This window comes from Apiospora phragmitis (genome assembly GCF_038363925.1).
Source record: "Apiospora phragmitis strain CBS 135458 chromosome Unknown utg000004l:1.0-3135199.0:1.0-3139288.0, whole genome shotgun sequence".
NCBI lineage: Eukaryota > Fungi > Ascomycota > Sordariomycetes > Amphisphaeriales > Apiosporaceae > Apiospora > Apiospora phragmitis.
Window position 1 is genome coordinate 130,460 of NW_027117402.1, and position 25,462 is coordinate 155,921.

Here is a 25,462-nt window from a genome sequence, read left to right on the forward strand (position 1 = left end):
TGGCAACAAAGAGGCTGCATCTGTCGGTACTTCCTTGGCAATTAGAGGATGTCCAGGGGCTTAGGTATATGCCCACCCGGTTTCTGAGTCCCGGATAAATGAATCCAGCCGTCAATCATATGAGGACTGCTTCCGGCAAGCCACGAACCACAAAGACATTATAGAGAAGGTCTCATTTTATTCCATGTGTCCAAGACGGTTTCCGGATTACGTGCAAATACCAATACGAGTTCACGGTTTGTAGTAGGGGTTCAGCAAATGCCGGGCAGTGTTTTCTGGGCATATCAAAAGAGAGAAATGGAACCAGGCCTGTCATACACCGAGGCTTACCCACCTGGGCGGATGCGCCTAAAATTAATAATCCTCCGCTGCAAGTCGACTAGAGCAACCTTATTTCTGCGTTGCTAGAAGCTGGGGCGCTTCATATTCGCCTGGCATTGCCGCCTTATTCAGACTTGATGCCAGGCGCAAGTATACCTCTACATTGACTTGAATACAAATCGCCCAGTCTACTTTTGATTATATACGATTCAGGTTGTAGCGCTCTTCGGTGTCTGTCCATTAACTGCTTGTCGGCTCGTAACAGGCTGTGCTTCCCTCCTTAGGGAACGGGCTATCTATTTCCCTCTTGTCAGTGATTTCCATATGCGGTCTATAGAATCTATCACATCTGACATGCTAGACCAAGAAAATTTTCTTGTACGCCGAGGGCAACACCAATTCAATTAGTCTACTTAGGCTGTATAATCCGGGAAGGAGTGAACATTTCGTAGCTGCAAGAAGACTGTCGTCTAGCAAGTGGGTACTTTGTCGATCTCGGGCTGTAAACATGTCCGGTTAGATAAAAGGCCTTCCTAGCCGGCCTGTTCATCTAATCTGGGGTTCGTTGGTGCGACATGACATACCTGTGATGATTGGGATGTCGAAAGCTATTAGGTTAATGACACAGCACAGCACATTTGCTCCAACAAGCTGCTGCTCTGGCAGGCGGTGTCTCGACCCTTTCCACCTCAACTCAGGATGTGCCCTTTGATCTCGTACCTGGATGAAAACTGATGCAGACGGGGCTTGGGGATCATATATTCAATTCCAATCTTCCTTCTGCGGTTGCTTGAATATGAGAGGACCCTACTCAGCAGGTAGCAGCATGCACTTCTTTGGATAGAATCAGTGCCTGTATCCAGCCAGATATAAATCGTCGAACAACCCTCTGGGCATAACCCAGCGTCTCCGGCAGTGAGTATCATCGATTAGCATGCTAATTTTCAATATATCGCTGACATATGGCATACCAAGAAGAATGGACGCATTCACCATGAATGGCGAATGTCGCTCCCAGAATAGGCGCCGCTGCCAAGATAGAGCAACGGTAAACACAATAGAGAGGCTAGGAAGGATTACGGACGCGCTACGCCTATAATAGAGAATGTGACAGCCAGCAGCAGCCTGTTTGCTGTTGAAGGCTCCGACTCACATAACCGCAAGTGCTACGAGCTTGGTCAAAGAACACATGCACTGAGGTGCGCAAGTGGGTGGGATGGAATGGGTCTTCGGCCCAAGGAGATCAAGGCTCATGTGGACGGTGGCGGCAATGCTCACCAAGCTGGGGCACGGGAGGAGCTCGATGCTGCCGGCGGCAAGCCACTATACGAGAAGACTATCCGCAAAACCATCGTTCGGCGGTGGCGTTGGCCATCGTCCAGGTTCAGCATATGCGACAGGGCGAGCATTTCCGAAGATCTTCACAGGTAGTACAATACATTCCCCCTCCCCTTTATTGGGATCCAGGAAATCGGAGCCTTTCATCGTGACGTGTGCGAGGCTTCGGACCTGGCGGAGACCCCTGACGATCTGCACCGACTGCTGGACGAGTGCAGAGAACTGCGACCGCAGGAGCGTGAGTAGCGGATCGACTCTACGGCGGCACAGTTGGCAAGATATGCAATGCAAGAGGTGACCAGCGGCGCAGCGGCAATGTCCTCATGCTCTTGCTCTTCCAAGCCGGGTCGTGTGATTGTCTGATGCGCTACTTTGCCGCTTACGTGGACGCGGATGCTTCGCGGGGTCCTTGACCAGGCTGATTCATTAGATGTACCATGATATTCTCAAGTCGATGTCGGCACATGATACCAAGATAAATGTAGCTGCCTAAGAAAGGGGGAGCTATGTGCTCTGAAGATCGACGCGATGAGAAATGTCTTGCGTATACAGCCAGATAGACTGGAGTATATTAATGTAGGTGCCTACCTTAGACCCAGGCATCTGTCGTGCTTTGTCGAAACGCGGCTTTTGAATTGCGCCATGCAACCTATCGAGCGTATGTGCCAATTGGCTTGCATGTATCCGTACTGACACGAATCTAAAGTATGCGGACTTTTGTAAAGTCATTGAATGGGTAGGCAACGCAACCGCGAGCCTGCGGTAGAAAGGCACAGGAGGGCTTGCCCTACCTACCAACCCCGATGTTAGGCTGATTTTGTGATTGATAGACCCTTGGCTTCACTACATGGAAAGCCTGATTGCCCCGGCGGTGGTGCTATATTAGGTATGGAAGAAGTACCTGGAGGGACAGGGTCTGGGCTGGCACTTGGCTGTTTTAGCCAACCCTACAAGCCTTGAAGCCTACCAGCCACGACCCCAATGGAATTTTGAGTGGGTTTCTCCCAAAACCGGGCCCCCCCCCCCAGACTGTCCCAGACAAGCCAGACACCCCCCAAATCGGAACAGCCCGCAGCTACAGTTGGTCCATTTTTGGCGCATTTCATGCTGAATCTTCCGGCGTTGGTTCAATCCAGAAGATCAACCGGCCACCCCCTCTAGCGACATGGAACTGATAGCCCGACCCTGAACCAGACCAGCAGCTAGCCAGGGTGTTATGAGACGAGCGAGCGTGGTAGTACTTCCAGTAGAGTAGGAAATCCTAAATATGCTCGCTCAATCGGAAATGCTGGGCGCGACATGCTGACGAGTGACGGAATCTGACATGCAGCAGCCTCCGGAAGGATTGCACAATATATCCCCATATCACGCCAACAGGGCTCAATTCCAGCAAATATTCATCCCACCCTCGCTCTTCCCTTCAGCCTGCCTGCCGCAGTCCTACCCTACGCACGTAACCACCAACCTGCTTGACCCTGCCGCTGCCCACACAACCAACCCAGCTTTACAGGTGAATACAACAACAACAGCATAGCCTGTTCCTGCATTTTACCAACACCATCCATCATCCATCTCTCCTTTTGGTCATCATCGTTCCCTCTTTGCATCAACCCTCTCTATCGCCGCAACAGTATCGGGTCTCTTTCGACTAAAACAGTTGCCCCCTTTCGTCTTCAGAGCTTGGGCCCTGCTTGAGCCCGCGACATCTTAGCAGTCCTAGCGCACCAACTGTTTTACCTTAGCCCGAACTTCCCAGAGCTGGATCGGTCGCCGCACACTTCGCCCAGGGAAAAAAATATAGCTGCCTGCCTTTTCGAATTGCGTCGCCTTTGCCAACGCCTGCGACTTCGCTGCATCGACTTTTCACAACGTACTCGGTATCGAACTTATAGAAATATACACGCATATACAAATATATATCCACTTGCACGGCCATTTTGACCGGGCTTCTGGACCACTCGGCATAGGTGGAACGCGTAAGACGTCGAAACAATTGGGGTTCGATTTTCAATGAGTCGGGCGTCCTCGAGAGCTCCCCTCTGTCAAAAGCAAATAGCAGTCTCGCCCATCAGCGTCTCACCTGATCCCTCGATTCCATCCCTCTCCTCGAGCCTTTCTCTTGTCGACTTGCGAACTTGACAACTGAGCTCTTCATTGTTGCTCATTCATCGACATCGACCATTTCGCGAGATTCCAGCCTTCAACGCACGCGTCGAGCCCCTCTTTCAATCGAAAACTTGCTCCTCGACCCGCCATACCCTCGCCGCACGCCCTGTCCAGCTGAATGACTCTCGGCCGATAAAATCGTCACCCCAGCTTCCTCTCTCCTAGGGCTGGGCACGTCGAAGGCTCCGAGTAGCCCCTTCCCACCACATCAGTATTGACGGTTCCAACATGTGGCGACGGCCTCCTGGCGAAGGACGGCTTGTCGCTGAACAGCGCAAGGCCAAGGTCCTCCTCGCTCTGGCCGTCTTTGTGCTTCCATGGCTTACGCTCGTTGATGCTCAGCAGCAGCAAGTAAGTCACCCGGGCTTTGGTCTTCTTTTTACTTTTCAGCTGGAGATGCCGTCATGATGCAGTAACAGGCCCAACGTAATGCTGATGAATCCGTTTCTTAGAAACAGCAATCGTTGCAATACCAACAGCCCCAAGTGGCTAACATTCTCCGGGGAGATGCCGCCTCTCGTCAGCACCAACCCCGCGTCCGTCGTCAAGCCGAGTACGACGGACAGGAGGATGGCGTGAACGTGGCCCAGTCGAGCCGCGTGAAGAAGCCAAGTCGAAATCAAAGCAAACAGCCCCCGACGCCAAACGACTACCCTGGCAACAAAAACAACAACCCCGCCTCTTACGATGCGAGCGCCCTCGCGACTGTGGCTCCGGATACCCCCGTTCGAGCCTCCAATTCTCCAAGACAGCTTTCCAGCGTCCTCGCCGGCGCCGGCTTGTCCTCGCTGCACTATGCGCGGAGTCTGGGGAGATGGGAAGTGGAAGACTATGTTCTTCTGGCGACCGTCGATGGGCATTTATATGCCGTTAACAAAGAAAGTGGCGACGAACGCTGGCACCTCGAAGTCGAGCAGCCGGCCGTAGAAACGATTCATCATCGCCCCAATAATACTCTCCTCGAGGACTACAGCTACCACCCGCTCGATGACCATGTGTGGGCTGTGGAACCTACTCAGCATGGTCCTGTCTACCTTTGGCAGCCTTCCGGACCGAACGCCGGGCTGAATCCCACAGGTTTCACGATGAAGCAGCTGGTGGATGACTTGGGGCCTTATGCTGTCCCCAATCCCCCAGTGGTCTACACAGGTGATAAGAAGACGACCATGGTGAGTGTGGATGCAGCCACCGGGCGTGTGTTGAAATGGTTCGGGCAAAGCGGCTCGCAGGTCGATCAGGGCACTACCTGCTTCCGCCCCAACGGTCTCGTCGACTCCAGCTCCGAGGCATGTACCAGTACCGGTATCATCACACTGAGCCGCACCGAGTACACTGTCAGTATCCATCGCCAGGACGATGGCCGAGCGTTGGCCACCCTGCGATATACCGAATGGGGACCCAACTCGTACGACCAGGATCTTCACCGACAGTATACCACAACCCAAAACGGTCGCTACATCACGACTGGCCACAACGGCAAGGTTTTCAACTATGACGGGAACGGTGTAGAGTCATCCATGTCTCTCCAATTCTCTGTTCCCGTTGCACGTGTGTTTGATGTGGCTCGTCCGGGCGATGCTCCTCAGGGCAGCAATCCTGAGCTTGTTCTCTTGCCTCAACCTATCCCACCTACTCGCAATGACGAGGACGGCATTGCCAGGGCTTCCAGCATCTTCCTCAACCGAACCGAGTCTGGCGGATGGTACGCATTGTCAGGGGCTGCATACCCTCTCGTTCTTATGCTCCCGTGGCCGAAGTCCAGTCGAAGGAATGGGCCGAGTCCGATAATACCTGGAGCTTCGACGATGCCTTCGTTAACGAGGCCCTCGTGGGGAAACATCAACTTGGCCACATTCACGGCGCTCATAGGACTGGCCGGATGTCCTGGCCACAACCTCTCCCTGCTCTCCCTCAGGAACCCGAGTTTCCTGACGATGAGAATTCGAGCAATTCATCTCTCGCTACGGTTCCGGATGATGGATCTGATCTGGCCACAATCGTAGAAAAGGTGAAGACGTTGCCCGAGTATGCATATGCAAGGGTCCGCGACTTCTTCACGAACCCCATCCTCTTCGTCTTGGTCATGGCTGCTACGATTTGGTATATTAATGGAAGCCACCCCATTCGGAACAGCCCGAAATATGAAGCCCCCACCATCACCCCATCCGTCAAGTCTGACAAGGTCATCACCGAGGGAGTCGGGCAGCTGCCAAACATCGACGCACCAACTCAGGCTGTGGCTCGTGAGGCTCAAGCTCCGAAGGATGAAAGCAACCCAGCTGATGCGGCCGCCGGCTTAGAGGAAGGGGCTGTAGCAGCCCCGAATGGTGGTCTACAGGCAGGGGCTGATCCACAACAGCCTGTGGCGGCACCCGAGTCGCCCGAGAAGAAGAAGAAAAAGGCTCACCGTGGCACGAGGGGCGGGGCCAAGCACAAGAAGAAGAAGCAAGAACAAGCACAAAGCCAAGATGAAAAGTCTCAACAGTCTGACCATGGCCCGACTCAGGAAGACATCAACCAGATCAAGCATATCCCCCAAGAAACCCATCTGCAACCCAATGTCAAGTCAGTTGTTGATGATCCTCGCGATATCAGCGCTACGGGTTTCGAGACCACCAACGGTCTCCGTGTCAACCTGGACGATCAGCTTGGCATGGGCAGCAACGGTACCGTTGTCTATTCAGGAACTTTCCACATGCGAGAGGTTGCTGTCAAGCGGATGCTTGCGGTCTTCTACGACATTGCCTACCAAGAAACTCAGCTTCTACTAGAAAGTGATAATCATCCAAATGGCAAGTTTGGCGCGACTCATGACCTCTCCCCATCGCTAACACATGTCTAGTCATCCAATACTACGCTTTCCATCAAGAGAATGCTTTCCTCTACATCGCTCTGGAGCGTTGCCATGCGTCTCTTGCTGATATTGTGGACAAGCCGCACATGCATAGGGAGCTCGCCCGAGCCGGCGAGCTGGACATACCTAATGTCCTTCTCCAGATTGCCAATGGCCTGAGTCATCTCCACAATCTCCGTATCGTCCACCGCGATTTGAAGCCGCAAAACATACTGGTCACCATGACGAAGGATGGGCGCCCGAGGCTCGTTGTTTCCGATTTTGGACTCTGCAAGAAGCTGGATGGTGCCCAGTCGTCGTTTGGTGCCACCACGGCCCACGCAGCCGGAACATCAGGCTGGCGAGCTCCCGAGCTGCTGCTGGATGATGATGCTAGGGAAGGGTCAGCATCCATGTCAAGCTCCCACAGTGAATCCAGCCAGCTCATCAGCTCTGGTCTGATGCCGAATCGCCGTGCCACGAGAGCCATAGACATCTTCAGCCTGGGCCTTGTTTTCTTCTACGTCCTCACCAAAGGCTGTCATCCGTTCGATTGTGGCGATCGATACATGCGCGAGGTCAACATCCGCCGGGGGCAGCTGAACCTTCAGCCTCTGGACATCCTAGGGGACTTCGCCTACGAGGCCAAGGATTTGATTCGAATCATGCTGCTTCCGGAACCCCGCGACCGGCCCAACATCCGCGAAGTTATGGCCCACCCCTTCTTCTGGGACGCCAAGAAGCGGCTGACCTTCCTCTGCGACGTGTCGGACCACTTCGAGAAGGAGGTGCGGGACCCGCCGTCAGAGGCGCTCTCGACGCTGGAGCACTACGCGCCGCGGATCTGCCGGGGCGACTTCCTCAAGGCGCTGACCAAGGACTTTGTGGAGAGCCTGGGCAAGCAGCGCAAGTACACGGGAACGCGGCTGCTGGATTTGTTGAGGGCGCTGCGGAACAAGTGGAACCACCGCGAGGACATGTCGGAGGCGCTGCGGAAGTCGGTCGGCACCAGCCACGAGGAATACCTGGGGTACTGGAGCCGGCGGTTCCCGGACCTGCTGGCGACGTGCTACGAGGTCATTTGGGTGTTGGACCTGCAGGAGGCGGTGCGGTTTAAGGAGTATTTTGAGCCGATGAAACCTTGAGCGGTGGCGGGGGTGGGAACGGGAAGGGAGATGTATTTTGTTTCTTTTTAAATAAAAAGATGGGTTACCTAGCGGAGAGATTTCTATAATACTTGGATCATCAAAAAACGGATTGGCGTTTTCTGGCTCATTTTAACTCTTGTCTTGTCTTGACAGTCTGATAATGTGTGATCATGTTGCAATAATGTTTGCTATAACTACTGCTAATCGTAATAGTGGCTCGTTGGCTTGCATTGGGAGGTACTTGGGATTCTTCTTAGATGCTGGCCTTGATGCTTTTATGTGTAGATATGGTACGACCCCAGCCCACTTCCTGCACTAAATACATATACTTCGAAGCACGTATTAGCCTAACGGCATGGGCCATTGTTTACTGGCACGCTGAATCTTGTGTTCGTCCTCTTATCTTGCCTTGGCAGGGCCCAACGGGTGAGATTGTCTATACCCGCTCGCCCCTGGTTGACATATTCAAAGATGCTGGAGAAACGTGGCATACCGCTCACAAACCTTGCGTATCTATCAAAAAGTAGATACAAGGCAGAGGTATTCGAGTTCATGCCTGCTGATATAGATTTCTTCGATCAAAATCATATCTATCTAGGGTAGGGGTGGTGTCACCAAGTATCAGTGATGCATGCATGTTGCGAACCCTGTTTGATTCGGCAAAGAAGGTTGTTGGTTTTCGTACATAAAGAGCAAGACGGTCCAGTAATCAATCACGTTGGTTGCATAGGTATGTAGGCATGCGATGTCATCATCAGCCTGCCGCTCATGGCTCCGAATTCAGCACGGCATTTGGGTGAGGTTTGCCATACAGACGTCGCGGTTTCTTCGGTAGTATAAGAGGTGCAGACTACGAAAAAGTCATCATGCGATCACTCGCAGTAGCTTCATGGGACACTTTCAGGCGTTACACCATATTGAGATGGTTTCATGCGGCACCCATACAGTTATAGGCACACTCTCTATTCATGATCATTACATGGGTATAACAAATCATCGATGTGTTACAACCATTCTAACTAATGTATGCCAGCCTCCTTTTCAACTTTACGTTTACATCCGTTCGCGCCTCCGCGGTGCGGCTCGGATAATGTCGTCCACACGTAACAGGAGCTAAAAAGAAACCAAGTTAGTTCATGTTTTCGCATCATTGACAAAGTTCCCAAAGTGAAGGGATATAGGAGGGGGGGAGATAAAACTTACCTCGGCAGCTTCGCTTGCTGACGACACAACGGCCTTCTTCAACTTGTAGCTCTCAATCACACCCAAGTCGCGCATGTCGGTGATACCTCCGCCCGGCGTCATCAAGTCCAGGCCGTACGTGGACATACCATCGTAGATAGCCTTTCGGAGTCTGGCGACCAGGTCGCTCGAGTCCAAACCAGCGTTGTCAGCCAGAATGGTAGGCAGCTGTCGCAGAGCCGTGGCGAAGGAAGCAACAGCCATCTGCTTCTTACCCTCGACCCGGGTAGCGGCACCCTCGACAGCCTTGGCCATCAGCATCTCTGCGCAGCCACCGCCCAGGGTAGTACGGGGCTCCTTGACCGTTTGAGAGAGCACGGCAAGGGCATCGTGAAGGGAGCGGTCCGCTTCGTCGAGCAGCTGGTCAGTGGCACCGCGCAGAACGATGGTGCACGCTTCGCCGGCCGCGACACCGGAGAACCGGATCAGTGTGTCCTCGCCGATGATAACCTCTTCGATCACGTCGCAGTGGCCGAGCTTGACTTGTTCGGGGTTGTCGAAAGTAGATGTGATTTCACCACCCGTGACCAGGGCCAAACGCTCAATGCCGTCGAAGTCTGCGTGCTCTATCGACATGATGCCGGCGTCGGTGAACAGCTGCTCCGGCCAGTTGTAGATCAGCTGTCGGTTGATGAAGCAGTTGATGCCGTGGGCCTTGATCCGCTCGACCTTGGCCTTCATCTTGTCCTTTTCAGCCTTTTCGATCTCGGCAAGCTTGCTTGTTGAGCCGACCTTGACGCGTGCGCCGAAGATCTTGACCTTGTCTGTGTCCATAGTGGTGTTGGCGACCAGAATCTTGGCCTTCTCGAGGCGCTTGGGCTGGTTGACACCGATCTTCTTGTCCAGAATGAAACCCTCGTCCAAATAGGAGTCGCTCAGCTTGCCGCCGGCCTTCTTGATGATCTGGATGTGGCTGAGGTCGGCGGAGCCCTTGAGCCGCAGGACGGCGTCGACGGCCAGCTTGGCGAACAGGTCGCGGTCCTGGGCGAGGACCTTGGAGCTCAGAGTCGTGCGGGCAATGGCCAGCAGGTCCTTCTTGAAGGCCTCGGGGTTCTTGCTGTGGTCGACCAGGACTGCTCGAGCGCCTGCAGGGCGGCCTGGCTGGCTATCCGGTAGCCCTCGATGATGGTCTGCGGGTGGATCTTCTTGTTGACCAGCTGCTCGGCCTCGCGCAGCAGCTCGGCGGCCAGGACGGCGACCGAGGTGGTGCCGTCGCCGACCTCGTCGTCCTGCACCTTGGAGATGTTGACCAGGACCTTGGCGGCGGCGTTGTCGAGGGCGATGGCCTTGAGGATGGTGGCGCCGTCGTTCGTCACCATGATCTCGGCGGTGGAGGCGGACTGCAGGATCTTGTCCATTCCCTTGGGGCCTAGTGTGCTCTTGACCAGGTCGCCGACGGCAATGGCGCCGACGAAGGCGGAGAGACGGGCATTCTCTCCCTTCTCCTCGGTGGTGCCCTCCTCGAAAATCTGGGTTGGGCTGAAGGACGACTACGTAAACAGACACACCACCACATAAGTCAGCTGATGCAGGAGCAAAGAAGGATTGGTCGGCCTGCAGAAAATGGATGGTGACTTACCATTCTCGCAGCTACTTTAGAAGTCAGAGGATCAAGACTGTAGCAAGCAAGTTCACGTAATCAAATATGTGTCGGTGGGATGAGTACGTGTATGTAGAACTGGTTGTCTGTCGTTGCAGTTCGATCACCAACAATAGCTTCCTTACTACCCACTTGCCAACCCAGAACTTTTTTGCTTGGCGGGGGACCAAGTGCGGGACAAATTATTGGTCGCCAGGTACCTACAAGAATGAGGTAGGCAGTAGGTACCTAAAGGGGGGTAGGTTATCTGCTATCAGTAACAGCTAGCCCCCTAATGTCGGATTTCCAGGCGGGTACTTAGCAACTGGAGGCCTGGTACAGGCGCAAAGGCGGTAGGTCGGGATTACGGTGAGCTAGCTCTCGGTGAGCACAGGCAGTAAAATAGCAGCAGCACTCAACTCACTCGCGGGGCTCGGGTCACGGGGTTTCAATTTGGCCGCCACACAATTGCTCACCTCCCCACCTGATAATTTCTAAGGTACAGCGCAAAACCGGGCCATCACGACCTGAAGCCGTGTGAGACGCCGACAGCAGCATTATTTGTGTACAGCAGCACATATAGCGTTTTATCGTGTAAGTTCATGTTGTTGATTGAAGCTCGGGAAGAGAAATTGTGACATTCTCGAAGCTGAAACCTCTACTAACTTTGGCCTTGTTCTTACAGTACCATCTGTCTCGGTATCGAAAATTGGCGCGGGCAAATCTGCTACTCGCTCACCCCACAGGAAACAGCAAAAATCCAACTTTTTACGCCCAATTCGCACTGCACATCCAAACAGCCAATTCGGATCTCAAGCCACCACTTGAGCCAAACCACCCAACATGGCGCCCTCATTTGATCATCTGCGCGATGCGGATGTCGACGAAGACGATTACGATGAGAACGAGATCGATCTCTCCGACCTGCGAGAGAAGTACGAGGTCCAGCTCGAGCAAGGCTTCGACACCTTTGTGGTCATCGATGGCCTCCCCGAAGTCACAGAAGAGCAGAAGCCCAAGCTGGTCAAGTTCTTGCTGAAGAAGCTGAAGTCGATCGGAAACACCAAGGAGGAGAGCATCTTCATGCCCATGGGCGACGATGGCAAGTCTCTGCGCTTTGCCTTCGTCGAGTACTCCACATCAGCCGAGGCCGCCGCCGCCGTGCGCCAGCTGGACATGGTTCCCCTCGACAAGAAGCATACGCTGCGCGTCAACAAGATGACCGACATCGAGAGGTTCGGCCGCGAGGGCCGTGTCGAGGAGGAATACCAGCCCCCCGTCATCGAGGAGTTCAAGGAGAAGGAACACATGCGCTCCTGGTTGGCCGATCCCTCCGGTCGGGGTCGCGACCAGTTCGCCATGTACCGCGGAGAGACCGTTGGTGTCTTCTGGAACAACGAGAAGGATACGCCCGAGAACGTAGTCGACCGCCAACACTGGACCGAGAGCTTCATACAATGGTCGCCGCTGGGTACTTTCCTGACTTCGGTCCATCAGCAAGGTGTTCAGCTGTGGGGCGGTCCCTCTTGGACGCGCCAGCGCCGATTCGCCCACCCCTTCGTCAACATGCTCGACTTCTCTCCCAGCGAGAAATATGTCGTCACCTGGTCCAACCGCCCTATCTCCATTCCCGACGAGGGCCACCCTCAATTAGCTGCTGACGACGATGGCAAGAACTACGTCATCTGGGAAGTCGAGACTGGCAAGCCCCTGCGATCTTTTGCCAACCTCGACCTTCCTACCACCGGTCCCGATGGTGCGCCTCTCAAGGCGCCCCAAGCTCCCCTGGCCTGCCTTCAAGTGGTCTGCCGATGACAAGTACGTTGCCAGACTCACCCAAGGACAATCCATCTCCGTATACGAGCTCCCCCGCATGACTCTGCTTGACAAGACCACAATCAAGATCGAGGGCGTTATGGACTTCGAGTGGGCCCCTGCCACCGTTCAAAGAGATGGTAACAAGCAGTATGAGCAGCTTTTCTGCTACTGGACACCGGAACTGGGCAGCAACCCCGCCAAGGTCGGCTTGATGAGCATCCCGTCCAAGCAGGTTGTCCGTTCCCTGAACCTCTTCAGCGTCAGCGATGCCAAGTTGCACTGGCAATCCGATGGAACCTACCTGGCCGTCAAGGTCGACCGTCACTCCAAGTCCAAGAAGTCGCAAGCCACAACACTCGAGATCTTCCGCGTCCGGGAGAAGGGCATCCCGGTCGAAGTTGTGGACACTATCAAGGATACTGTCATCAACTTCGCCTGGGAACCCAAGGGCGATCGCTTCGTCATCATCACTACTACCGAGCCCGTCGGCCAGACTGCCGTTCCCCCCAAGACCTCTGTCGCCTTCTTCTGCCCGGAGAAGGTCAAGGGCAACGTCGTGGGCAACTTCAAGCACCTCCGCACCCTCGACAAGAAGAACAGCAACAGCATTTACTGGTCTCCTCGCGGTCGCTTCGTTGTCGTTGCCACCATTGCCAACCAGCAAGGCTCGGATCTGGAGTTCTACGATCTCGACTTTGAAGGCGAGAAGCCCGAGAGCGACAAGGACCTGACCGCCAACCTGCAGCTCATGAACGTTTCTGATCACTACGGTGTCACCGATGTGCAGTGGGACCCCTCTGGTCGCTTTGTGACATCTTGGGCATCGGCATGGAAGCATGCCATGGAGAACGGATACCACACCTACGATTTCAAGGGAGAGCAGCTACGGGAAGAGCCCCTGGAGAAGTTCAAGCAGTGGGCATGGAGACCGCGCCCTGCTACCCTGCTTACCAAGGAAGAGCAGAAGCAGATCCGCAAGAACCTCCGCGAGTACTCCAAGACGTTTGAGCAAGAAGATGCCGAACGCGTGGCAGGAGCTGACCAGGCTGTCGTCGAGGAACGCCGTCGCATGCTGGACGAGTGGTACGCATGGCGCCAGAGCGTCGAGGAGGAGCTCGAGTGGGAGCGGGAGGAGCTCGGTCTGTCCAAGCCTACAGATGCTGCCGCCGCCAAGGGCGAGGATGCTGAGGGCGAGGTTATTGAGGAGATCGTGGAGGAGGTCCTCGAGGAGACGGAAGAGATCGTGCAGTGATTTGACCACCTTCGGAGAGGAGATGCTTCAGCGATATGAGGAGCGGAGTCCCATGTACCACACGCGGAGGAGAGCGCAATGGCAGCATGAGGCGTTTGTGTATGGGCATATAATGATTTTCACCGGTAGTACAAAAATGACATGAGAGCTACACAGCGATACACTCCCAGCTTTCTTCTCTCTCTCTCTCTCTCTCTCTCTCTCTCTCTCTCTCTCTCTCTCTCTCTCTCTCTCTCTCTCTCTCTCTCTCTCTCTTCCATACCTTCAGTGACTACGAACAATTACCCAAGTGCCAACCTCTTGCCTTCCTTAGGCTCACTTTGCGGCATTTCCCTCTGTAGGAGCTACCGACGTGGTCTTGGAATGGAGGAGTCTCAGCCAGTTCAGGGCGGCGGAGTAACAAGATGCGCATGGATCTGTCGATTCAAACCGTACATCACCCAAGACTAAGTATCCTGTGCGACCCTGATCGCTTGCTGTTACATCTGAGAGCAGACTAAGGTCGATGTCTCATTGGGCGACGGTGTTGTCGATGGGCTCTCTTTATCTTTCTTTCTTTCTCTTTCTCTGCTCCGTCAGAGCCAGACCCGAACAGAAAGTGAAATGGTGCATTTCTTTCTTTGTCCGAATGCGGATGACACATGCTACCTGGACTTACCTAACCAATGGCCATTGTTATAGCAGCTATTTTCTAGCTTCAGAAGGTTGCAATTTGCATCTAACATTTTAGAGCCATGGGCATTGTTCTTGTATTTTACCAATAACCATTTGACCGGAGCGTTTTGAGAAGGCCGCAAATACGGAATACATATCTACATACATAGGTACGCACTCTCGATCTCTACCCAAGTAACAAACATAAGGGCTTTGGGCGAGAGACGAAAGAAGAAGTAGAAGAAAATGGAAATCCCAGACGAGGAAGATAAGGCAACAAAGACATCGCCAACAACATCCTCATCATCACCTTTAACGTCGTCCCCACCCTCGCCGACGGAGGCGGAGCTCGAGCTCCTCTGCACCGAGGCCGGCCTCCGCAAGCTCATCCGGGACCGGCTGCCCACGGCCGAGAGCCCGCCCAACTACGTCCGGCTCTGGCTGGGCGGGTACTTCACGTACCGCGGTATCGACCCGACCCGCGCCGACCGCTTCCTCTGGTCCGGGGCCGAGTTCCAGGACCTCGCGCTCGCGGAACTCGTCGAGGCGTTTCGGGTCAAGCTGGTGTCGGCGACGGACTCCTCGGCGTCGGCGAGGACGGGGCGGGGGCGGGGGCGACAAGGTCGTTTTTGGGGGTGGTGGATGACGTTAATCAGGATGGTGACGGTGATGACGGCACCGGTATTAGGTTTACGTCTATGGTGACGGAAGCGGAGGTGGAGATGTTGGCGTTGGATGTGTTTAATTTCGTAGAGGTTGGTATTTTCTTTATCCACCAAACCTATTTCCCAATGACTTACTTACTTGCTTACACCCCCATCTTATTCTTACAGAGCGCAAGGCCGCCGTTCTGGACTCGAGCACTGGCCCGCGCCGGACGCCTGGTGTCTCGCCAGGCCACCATGGGGGAGCGGCTGGACGCCTTCCTGATCGTCGTCGCGCATCTGGGGATGCTGCTCTTGGTGCTGGCTAGTCTTTCCAGTCTCTGGGCTTACAACAATTTTAATGAGGTCATTGGTGAGGTGCTGCAGCGACCCCGGTTATGGTTAGGACAGCTCATGGAGAGGTGGAGGAGCCCAGCCGATTCATCATGAGGAGGCTATTTCGACCTATACAAACATACTTACTTCACCCAGTTTGAATGGAGCGAGGCACGGGCATTTTGCTTGTATATTCTTTATTGGCGTTTGAGGGTGTGTGTATATCTCTGAAGTACGGAGTATGTAGATCAACGATTACTACAACCCGAAGTGAGCTCTTCCACGCTCTACCTATTCCAGATAAGTGCCGTCGACGCAGTATAAAAGTGGTATTTGATCCCAGGCCTCCAGCATCCTCTAGCTTGCTTTGGTGTTTTCTCGTATGATTGTACACTAAAATGTCCACTCATTTCGCTAATGCACCCACGAATAGGCACCGGCATCCTTCGTCCAAGGCCGGCGGGGACAGGGGTTGTTATCGATACGTTGCGTTCGATGTACGCGAACACACCGTATCATCCTTCGGATTCGGGCTCCGGACAATTACATGACATCCGGGAGGCATCCTAGAATCATATAGGAAGTCAACATTTACCAAAGTGAAAAGGATTATTTCACAACTAGCTCCTTGTAATATTATTAAGATCACCCATCTATGCATTGCCAATCTAATAGCTTACAAGGTTAGAATCAAACGCAAAAATGTAAGTAGGGGAACCCTCGTGAGCTTTCTCGTGTGATGTTGCAATACCAAGCCAACTAATAAACAGCCCAGATTCTTGTCCTATTAGACAACTGGTCGACCATGAGTCAGGAGAATGTGTTTCTGCGCTATGCAAGTAAGTACTTGTCAGATGCAGACTTACTCTACGCTGACTTAACTGTGCCTATACTGATCACCAGCAACCCAGGCCCTTGCGAGCGGCGCATGATCTCCCGAGAAGACCTCGGCTTCTACTGCAACATCGTCGTGGGCGCAACCTATGAATTTGGACAACGCGGCGCCAAAGAGGCCGACCTGCAGTCCCTCCAAACCTTTGCGGGCCCGCTCAAGCACTGCATCGAGAAGTTCCCCTATCTCAAGATCGTGACCCGCGATGCGTCGACGGAGAAGCCCTTCTTCGAGCGCGTCACGAGCCTGAATCTCACGAATCATTTGACGGTCGTCGAACGCCCCATTGCTACGAACCCCGACGATGGGGACGATAAATGGATGGAACCACTCCTCGAGTCCCTGGTTGACAAGCCGAACTCCATCGCGTCGATCCCGCCCTGGAGGGTCGTCGTCTGTCCGATCGCGCTGGCCCGCTGCTTCGTCGCGTTCGCGTACTCCCACATCGTCGGGGACGGCCCGGCCGCTCTGGCCTTCCACCGCGCGTTTCTCGATGGCCTACGGCGGCAACAGCGACAACAAACGACCGGTCTCCAGGAAGTGGTAGAAGAGAAGACACTGCTTACCGTGCCTGAGTTTGCATTGCCGGACCCATTCGACGTCCCCGGCCGTCTCCCCATCTCCTGGTCGTTCCTGCTGGGTCCGCTGCTGGCCGTATTGCTGCCCAAGTTCGTCGCCGGCTGGCTCGGGCTCCAGGCGCACGCCGCCAAGATCGACGAGGGCACCTGGACGGGCAGTGATGTCTTCTTCGAGCCTGGGACGCAGCGCAGTCGCGTGAAGGCGTTCGCTATCGATGATGCTCGCGTATCCAATTTTATAAAAGCTTCTCGAGCTCACGACGCCAAGCTAACAGGAACCATGCATCAGCTGGTGGTAAGTGGCACTTTTCCATGTTTACCTTATTGACCATGGATGGATCAAGGACATTCATTAGCTGACGTCAGACTGCTTCAGGTCCGCGCCCTGAGCAAGCACATCATCACACACGACAAGGCCACCACCACCACAAACTTCACATCACAGACCGCCATCAGCATGCGGGCTTCCATCGGCGTCCCGCGCGAGGAATGGGGTAACTACGCGTCCGGCTGCTACGGAGTCCACCCCATCGAAAAGGAAGCCACAAAGGGGCTTCTCCCGGCCCGGATGTGGGAAAACGCGTCGTCGCTTTCGAACACCATCGCCGAGAGCGCCGTGCAGCTACGGGACCAGCCGCTGGGCCTGCTGCGGTACGCGCCGAGCATCCGAAACTGGATGTTGGGCAAGGTCGGCGGCCGGCGGGACTGCTCGTACGAGGTGAGCAACCTGACCAGCTTCGACGGCGAGGTTTCAGGCAGCTGCTGCAATATCACCAATATGGTCTTCGCGCAGCCGGGCGGCGTCGTCAGCGCCCCGTTGGCGTTCAACCTGGTCAGCGTCCGCGGCGGGCCACTGCTGGGCACCATCACGTGGGGCCAGGGCGCGCTGGGCGTGCCCGTTGAGGCGGAGGAGGCGCTGGTGGAGGGGATCCGGAGGTCGCTCGTCGAGGACTTTGCTGGCATTGGTAGTTAACCATCAGGTTCGAAAAGAAGGCGATCCTAGGAAATCACGGGTGCTTAAGTCTAATGGTATCAAAACTGCTAGAGAGCACAGCCGGCATAATCAGTAATCTCTAGTCGATGTCACATCTATCTATAATTAACATAATGATTGTTACAGGTATTCTGATCTCTAAATATCTTCACGTTCGAGTGGCATCGTAAGTTCCAGTTGCCGCTTTCGCTGCTTACTCCCCCTTAAGTTAAAGTGGCTGGCTGTAACCTAGATTGCAAGCACCGACCAGCTATATCAATTCTACCTGTAATTATCTCGGATCTTCTATAAGATTGCTTTTCCTGCGACGAAACAAGCTTTCTCGGGTCGAGCCCGACTAGAGCCCATTGACGGCTGCCTCTCGAGCCACGGTGCCATCCCATGATGCCCACCTCGAATTGAGACTTCCAGATTTCAAAAAAAAAAAAAAAAAAAAAAAAAAAAAAAAACAACCAAGAGGTTTGGAGGTGTATTGTGTGCGCGTGCACAGTGTGATCGAGCGTGCTGATTGGATGGGGCTGGCAGGAAAGGAGAAGTAATTTCCGGGCGGTTGGCTTTGCTGGACTTTGGCCTCGCCATCTCGATTGGCTGGGTGCCTGGCATGATCTTGGCCCCGGGATGTGGTGGAGAGTGGCCTGGCCGGAAGAGGCTAGCCCCCTACGCCGGTAAGGGGGAATAAGGATGGAGTCGCTGCCCACCTGGCTCATCTCCATCAAATCAAATCAAATGAAAAAAATACAGGCAGCCATGGCAGCCGGGGAAGAAAGCCAGTGCCAAGGAGGAGCAGGAAGTTCGGTTCGTTCTCCTTTTGTCGACATGCTTGCATGCAGTTTTGATGGAGTTATTAGCCGCTTAGGAGATGTCCGTCAGCAGCAGCAGAAATTCTGCGTAGAAGCCTGTCCAATCCGCCCGGCTAAGCACGCGCAGTCGACGACGGCCGGGGGGGCAGTGTAACAGCGGTTCCTGGGTAAGCAGACCGTTAGGTAGGTCGTAGTCGTAGTCCAGTAGGGGCGGGGGCGCATGCAAGCAAGCACAGGCACGCAGCACGCTCGCGCTCACGCTGGATTGATTTTCCTTGGAAATGACTGCTGCAAGTCATGGTCCCTAAAAAACAAACTAATAGCCAACTTTCTCGTCGCATAGCATCATCGTCTTTCTACCTCTTCCCTCCAAGTCTTGAAGTCCCCGCTTGGCTTGATTTCGTCGGTCGTTGATTCAGTCACTCTTTTGCTGCAATATCGTCATTACACTCGTTTTTCATAACACAACCACACTCGCTAACTTCAAACTCATCATCGCGCTCTCTCACCGACTCACTCTCACTTCAAAATCATCATTCACTCGTTTGAACATTACCCTTGCCTACCTACCTAGGTCTCACCCTCTCTTCGTGCTTCTTGGATCCTCCTGTCAAGCCTCCTTTCAGTTTCAGAAAACACCACTCCCCCAGGAAAGAGGAGCCGGATTCAGTTGCACTGCCCATACTTACTACTACCACAAGACTAATATCTCACACAACTCCACACGCCGCCAACGCCGAGGGGAGAGAGATGTATTAGTTCTATTTGATCTAAACTTGGGTTCATTCGTTACATCCTTACGCCTTCGCCCGCTCTATACAATACTTAATTGCTCGACGCTGCCACCATCGAAGCGCCCGCCCACGACGACCACGACGCCCGCTCTTCGCATTACCGAGACGGGCAGCCAGCTGATTGTAATGTTTGATTGTTAAACAAAAATTTACCTTGAATTGCTACTACCACCGGCTTCTCCTCTCTACGTCCCGGGGATTTAGAGTTGACTTGGCGACACGGAAAAGACCCTTTTTCTTTCATCTGAACTTCGGCACCATAACCTTCTGAAACAACAAGGCTGCACATCATCAGCATCAGCCCAGTCCGCCGTTGAACTCACACGACAATATTGGACATCTGGAACTCTGCTGTGCCAGATCTTCTGGAAGCCCGAACCTTCTATACCTACCTACTTACATAGGTACCGCCAACACAGCTTTGCCAAGTTGCCTATTGCTTCCAAGTTCCTGCCTCCCCTAGAGCTAAGGAAGCTGCAAGCACCAAGACCCAAGGGTCGCCGTACGGTCCGTCGCATCACCGACCCGACCCAAAATAGCTCCCTCCCTTGCATAACCGCCCACTTTGGCAGCATTAGTTGATTGATTCATCATTCCTTCGCTCCATCATTCAATCGAGTTGGGCCGGTGCTGTGCCAGACGAGGACATCGGATTGGTCGGAAACGCCTTTCTGGTCTATCCTGTTGCTTCCTTGCTTCTCTCGATATTTCACCCTTCGACACGGTTATCATTTGTTGTTATCCGCTGGTTGCGGTGTAGCATCGCCAGGGCAATCCCGCTGTATTGTGCATTGTGGTCTCGGTCCAGGATCTTGAGACACTTCCCGCGCCTTACTCGCCAATCCCCAATTCCAGCGCACATCAGGGGACCGGGTTTCCTCAGTGATCCCACCCTTCAGCTTTCTGGCCCAGCTGCATCTTTCGGCACTCGGTCCAAACGGTGCAACGCATCAATTCCCTGTGATTCGCTCTTTTTATCTTCGCAGCGTTGAAACATCGCAGGCCCGGTTGCACCGAGTCTAACTCAACCCACCGCGTCTGTCTCTGGGAACCCAAACGTCAGAGACCCTTTCCCACACGTCGAACTTGTTCTACCCAATAACCAAGTCGACTTTGCTGGGCATTCGACACTCGTCCTCCTCTGCCTTCAGACGACGAGACCAAGCAGTTACTAAAATACATACTTAATCACAAGACACGTCACGAAATACGGCATACCATCTAATATACCGAGCAAGGTACCTACCGACTATCACTACTCGCACTATTACAGCACCGCCGAGCAGGATATACACGGATTGGAGTTGCTCCCCGAACAGGACGGCAGGAAAATATCAATACCTCATTAATCTTTTGGCAGTAGCCTTTCCGCGGAAGGCCAGCAAATGCAATAATAATGAATTACGAGACCGACAACACCGTTTCCGGAGCGATTGATTTGTGCGTGCCCAGTCCTGGCTCCCCGCCCGGCATGATCTCGTCCAAGACGTCCAGAGCGTCCTCTTTGCGGTCCTCCATTGGTTCAGATGACGACAACCACCAAGTAGTCGATGTCGGCAACTTTGAAGAAATCGGCCTCGAAGACGATACCGTCACCGTTGACGCCGCCCATTCTCGCGACCTCACCCAGAACAAGAACACCCCGAACCCATACAGTGCCTCCTATGCCGCCGACCTGCGAGCTCGTTCAGCGAAACATGTCGGCACCACAGGCACCACAGTACGCCAGCAACAGGCCCAGCCCAACACGGCCCGCCCTCAGCGTGACATCACGGCCGCGGGCAAGACTCGCCCCGCCTTCCTAAACTTCAGGGGCCAACAATTCAGGGACACCAGCACAAACAACCTGTCCGGTCTAGGCCCGCAACCTCATCCCGGCCCGGCCCCTATCCGCGGCCTTCTCGTGCGCTCCAGTTCCACAACCGCCGCCAGCCGCCGGCACAGAAGCCCCAGCCCCAACCTCTCACTGCGCACAACGACCCCCGCGAAATCCTAGTGTCGGTGCTCTTCCGCGGCGGAGAAGCTGGCAGTCCAGTCAAGAGCCCAAGTCGTCCATAGAGTTGGAAAGGGAGTTTGACGAACAAGATGACGACGACCATGTGCCAGAAGGCTTCATTCTCGATAACGTCCCTATTTCTCCCGACCCATGGAAGATCGCACCCCCAGCCGCCCCGTCTCTACCTCCACATCCCCGAAAGATCCAAGTCGCGCGTCCGCAGTGTTGGTAACGGCACACCGCTGGTCCCCGCCGAGCAAGGATCCCTCCGATCGCCCTCGTGGCGGTCAGACGTCTCCTCGGCCGAGTCGATCAAGAGCCCCGGCATCTGCCCGTCTCCGCTGAAGGGTAGAGCCAAGAGCTGGAATGCGGCCTTGTTCGAGCTGAGTGCGGAGGCCAGGTCTCTCACGGAGAAGCTGGAGGAGCACGCCAATGAGCTCGACAAGCACGGCATCAACGGCGGCCCCGCTTCACGACCGGTGCCCAAACCCCGCGTCAAGTCGGCGCTGGCCGAGCTCCCACCCTTGCGGAGGACGAACATCATGATCGACCCCCTTCCCATCTCGAAAGAGAAAGAGGCCGTCCTCTCGCGCACGCGGCCTTCCTGGTTACCGCCGAAGGATCCTGCCGAGGAGAAGAAGCATATCAGGGAGTACCAAAAGATGATGGTCAAGAGCATTGAAGCCGACAAGCGCCGCACTGCTGCCAAGCTAGAAAAAGAAAAGAACAAGGACGACATGTCTGGCAACACTCTTCGCATTTGGGAAGAGGATGTGCTACCACGGTGGAACGAGGCCATCCGGGAGCGCCGGACGCGCGAGCTGTGGTGGAAAGGAGTGGCGCCGCGGAGTCGGGGTGCCGTTTGGACCAGGGCCATCGGCAATGAGCTGGGTCTGACGGAGACTAGCTACCACGCAGCCCTGGCACGAGCTCACGAGATGGAGCAGCGTGTTACCGAAGGCATGGCGACGACCGAGGATGAGAGGCGGATCAGCTGGTTCAACCAGATTCGTCGCGATGTCAAGGACAACACCTGGGTTGATCTCAAGATCTTCCAAGCCGGAGGGCCTCTGCATGACTCGCTTGTCGATGTTCTGAAGGCATATGCCATGTACAGGAGTGACATTGGCTATGTCTCGGGCATTAATGTAAGTTGTTTTGCCCCTTCTTCTGATGTTGCCATCAGTTCACTAACATCATAACTCTAGACCATTGCAGCCACTCTTCTGCTGAACCTGCCCTCGGCCACGGCAAGCTTCATCGCCCTGGCCAACCTATTGAACCGTCCTTTGCCCCTGTCGTTCATCGCTTGTGACCACGGGGCGAAGCACAGCGCATATAATCTATTGTTGGATACTCTCTCCAAGAAGAGCCCTCGCCTCCATGAGCACCTCGTCAGCGAAGAGTTATCACTCGACCCCGAGTTGTACCTCGCCGAGCTTTTCTCGGCCATGTTCACGCAGCACCTGTCTCTGGACGACTGCAGCCGCCTGTGGGATGTCTACGTGTTCGAAGGCGACTCCGCGCTCGTCCGGGCGGGCGTCGCGCTTCTGCTCGAGAACGAAGGCCGCCTGCTCGCCGCCAAGACGCAAAAGGAGGTCCTGGCGGTGTGCGCGGCGGGCCACCAGAAGACATTACAAGGCCGCGGCGACGACTGGATGGTGCGGGTTCGCAGTGCCGGCAAGGCATAAAGAGAAAAGGCAAACTTTTTTTACCCTTCGTCGTAAAAAACAACAACCCAAAACCCAACAACTTTGCGTATTGTTATATAGCAAGCAAGCGAGTCATGAATGTTACCTTAAACTCTAATGGATTTAATGGAAATTATACTTCTATCTTGGGAGGATATTTACTGATCATTCGACTAATGTCTGTCTATTGGTCTGCTTTCTGTGACTCCGTGGATGATGCAATGTGATCCCTCTTTGTGGCTATTTAGTAGTATGTATGAGGGCTATAAGGATGGCCTCGATGGCGTCTTCTCGACGGGGGTTTGATACACCCATGGCCTGTCGGTGTACTTGTTTGATAGGTACCTGAGGCCAGCAACAATTTTCATTTCACGGTTTCTCGCCCTGCCGCTATTCCGTCGTGTCATATGCAGATGCCCTTCCAGTATGCATGACTTCTTACATCCGGCGGTTCAGACCCGAATGCTCGTTTGGCAACCTTGCATATTAGCAAACAACCCAAGGTTGCAGTTACAGGTACATACAGTACATACATTCTTCTTCATTCACGCATCTTGATAGCTCGGTCGTCGTCTGGTTATTGTGCCTATTACGTAGTATATCCATGTGACCGGTGGTGTTATCATATTATACAGCCTGTTTGTTGTATACACGAAAGGACGTGATGAGGAGGCCGTTTTGGTCTGGAACCTGCGACCACGCCGGCTATGAGTAGGTACCGCACACGGCAGACCCGAGACGGGAAGCCAGCCGTATGTAGTGCTTGCTTGGCGGCGTGACATTGCCTCCTTGGCCTCCTCCCCATTGCTTTCTCGTCCTCTTCGTCGCCGGTGCGGTGGTAGGTAGTACTGGTACTAGTAGTAGCAGAAAGATACATAGTCGTGATCGTCGTCGTCGTCGTCGTGTTCGTCTTCGTCGTCATTGTTAACAGCGGAAATCTGCAGTGAACTTGGCCACGTCCGGCGGCGTGGGAAGGTGGCTTGTCCCATCATACCATATCAACATGGATCCACCATCTCGACCACGTCACACGTCGTCGCTGTATCAGCCTAATTCGTCGTCGCCGTCGTCTTCTCCTACTTTTCCCTGGGCAGGTCCTTGCAGATTCGGCGACCGTCAGTTTTGCCTCCCAGTGCATTAGTCACGGGCCCCAAGACCATGTCAATTTCTGCTTGCCAGTTTTGATTCGTCCTCAACGACACGTGTGACCAGCTCGATCCGCTCTGGAAAGCTGCCGTCATAGTTCATGGTGGGATCTCAACTCAGTCCAGGGGTGGTGGTATGGGTAGCTGCCTACAGAAATCTGGGCTCAAGTCGTCCAGGCTATGTATGTTCCTCTTCCACCGTCAACGTCGTGTATAATCTCGCGTGTATGTCCCGACAGGGACACCCCATCCTTTGGTAGTTGCTCGGCAACGACTCTCACGAAGGATCTTCCGTTGGCTGATCTGGGTCAACTCGGCTGCCAGGCGTTTTGCATTGTGTGCCACTTGTCAGGGAGCCACATCTGCTAGCATGATCCTTGGGGGTCCCAACCTGCCTTATGCAAGATATCGAGTATAGGAGGCTGTGAGTTAGGCAAATAGATACAGTGTGATATATTGGAATAGACAACATCCATATGCTACTGATACTCTGGCATCTTATAAGTATTGTGGGCTCGTAACCCTTCGGCTTTCGTATGGAAAAATCCGGGCTCAATAATGGGCCTCGATCGAGGCGTCACATTACGGACCTTCTTCTGGTGCATGGTGATCCGGAGCCTTGCAGCGTCTATCGAGCAGGCCCGTGACACTCCTCCGTTTCTAGATACATAGAAGCTCACCGACTCATACAGTCAATAATCTCGGATGCTATTACTACTTAGAATAAGGGCAGCGAGGGTAATGTCGGCCAAGTTTGCAGCATTCCATGCCGCTGTGGCGCTTGCCGGCCTGTCCGAAGTGCCCAAGGTGACACCACCGTCATGGGGGCCAACCGGCTCAGCATCACTTACACGGAGGCAATGGACAGGGATCAATGCCATCTACGTGCCATCATGACAAAGCAAGAAAGGCTACAGCCCTATCGATGCCAAGACGAGCGGGGCCATTTTGAAGGCGGCTCGGCGGCATCAGAGGGAAACGATTCATCAAAAGAACTTATACCGTCTAGGTAGCCCGTGTTTCACGTCAAGTCTTTGGTGATATAGTGCGGAGTGCCCGCTGCATAAAATCCAAATCATACATAAGATAGCAAACGCCTGGGTCCGTTGTATGTGGTATTGGATGTGAAAGATGAGCTGATGAGTCGCACTGTCCCCTTGTACATAAGACGAGGGATTCCTGGTTCCTGGTCCCTGACCGTGCAACCTTGCCAGGGGTCGAATCACGCCGAAAGTGTGCCT

General features: G+C 54.2%; 8 protein-coding genes across 8 annotated transcripts; 7 read left to right on the forward strand and 1 right to left on the reverse strand.

The window, feature by feature from the left end:
• Positions 1-1,315: 1,315 nt before the first annotated feature.
• PG994_003214 (uncharacterized protein) lies at positions 1,316-1,752 on the forward strand (the record flags this gene model as incomplete). The annotated part of the gene is made up of 2 exons (XM_066854623.1): positions 1,316-1,369; positions 1,426-1,752. 2 exons carry the CDS (start codon positions 1,316-1,318, stop codon positions 1,750-1,752), a joined length of 381 nt encoding a protein of 126 aa, XP_066718901.1.
• A 2,301-nt stretch (positions 1,753-4,053) lies between these two features.
• Positions 4,054-7,803, forward strand: PG994_003215 (IRE protein kinase; the record flags this gene model as incomplete). Its single annotated transcript, XM_066854624.1, has 4 exons — positions 4,054-4,176; positions 4,278-5,527; positions 5,623-6,599; positions 6,668-7,803. The coding sequence occupies 4 exons, from the start codon at positions 4,054-4,056 to the stop codon at positions 7,801-7,803; spliced, it is 3,486 nt and encodes a 1,161-aa protein (XP_066718902.1).
• Positions 7,804-8,859: 1,056 nt separating this feature from the next.
• On the reverse strand, positions 8,860-11,148 carry PG994_003216 (T-complex protein 1 subunit beta; the record flags this gene model as incomplete). Its single annotated transcript, XM_066854625.1, is given in 4 exon segments — positions 8,860-8,919; positions 9,010-10,105; positions 10,117-10,517; positions 11,131-11,148. 4 exon segments carry the CDS (start codon positions 11,146-11,148, stop codon positions 8,860-8,862), a joined length of 1,575 nt encoding a protein of 524 aa, XP_066718903.1.
• Positions 11,149-11,470: 322 nt separating this feature from the next.
• PG994_003217 (uncharacterized protein) lies at positions 11,471-13,697 on the forward strand (the record flags this gene model as incomplete). Its single annotated transcript, XM_066854626.1, has 2 exons — positions 11,471-12,430; positions 12,492-13,697. 2 exons carry the CDS (start codon positions 11,471-11,473, stop codon positions 13,695-13,697), a joined length of 2,166 nt encoding a protein of 721 aa, XP_066718904.1.
• Positions 13,698-14,597: 900 nt separating this feature from the next.
• Positions 14,598-15,324, forward strand: PG994_003218 (uncharacterized protein; the record flags this gene model as incomplete). Its single annotated transcript, XM_066854627.1, has 2 exons — positions 14,598-14,906; positions 15,187-15,324. 2 exons carry the CDS (start codon positions 14,598-14,600, stop codon positions 15,322-15,324), a joined length of 447 nt encoding a protein of 148 aa, XP_066718905.1.
• Positions 15,325-16,136: 812 nt separating this feature from the next.
• Positions 16,137-17,774, forward strand: PG994_003219 (uncharacterized protein; the record flags this gene model as incomplete). Its single annotated transcript, XM_066854628.1, has 3 exons — positions 16,137-16,174; positions 16,235-17,096; positions 17,178-17,774. 3 exons carry the CDS (start codon positions 16,137-16,139, stop codon positions 17,772-17,774), a joined length of 1,497 nt encoding a protein of 498 aa, XP_066718906.1.
• Positions 17,775-20,785: 3,011 nt separating this feature from the next.
• Positions 20,786-21,385, forward strand: PG994_003220 (TBC domain-containing protein; the record flags this gene model as incomplete). The annotated part of the gene is made up of 1 exon (XM_066854629.1): positions 20,786-21,385. One exon carries the CDS (start codon positions 20,786-20,788, stop codon positions 21,383-21,385), a length of 600 nt encoding a protein of 199 aa, XP_066718907.1.
• Positions 21,386-21,486: 101 nt separating this feature from the next.
• Positions 21,487-23,076, forward strand: PG994_003221 (Rab-GAP/TBC domain protein; the record flags this gene model as incomplete). Its single annotated transcript, XM_066854630.1, has 2 exons — positions 21,487-22,533; positions 22,594-23,076. The coding sequence occupies 2 exons, from the start codon at positions 21,487-21,489 to the stop codon at positions 23,074-23,076; spliced, it is 1,530 nt and encodes a 509-aa protein (XP_066718908.1).
• Positions 23,077-25,462: the final 2,386 nt, after the last annotated feature.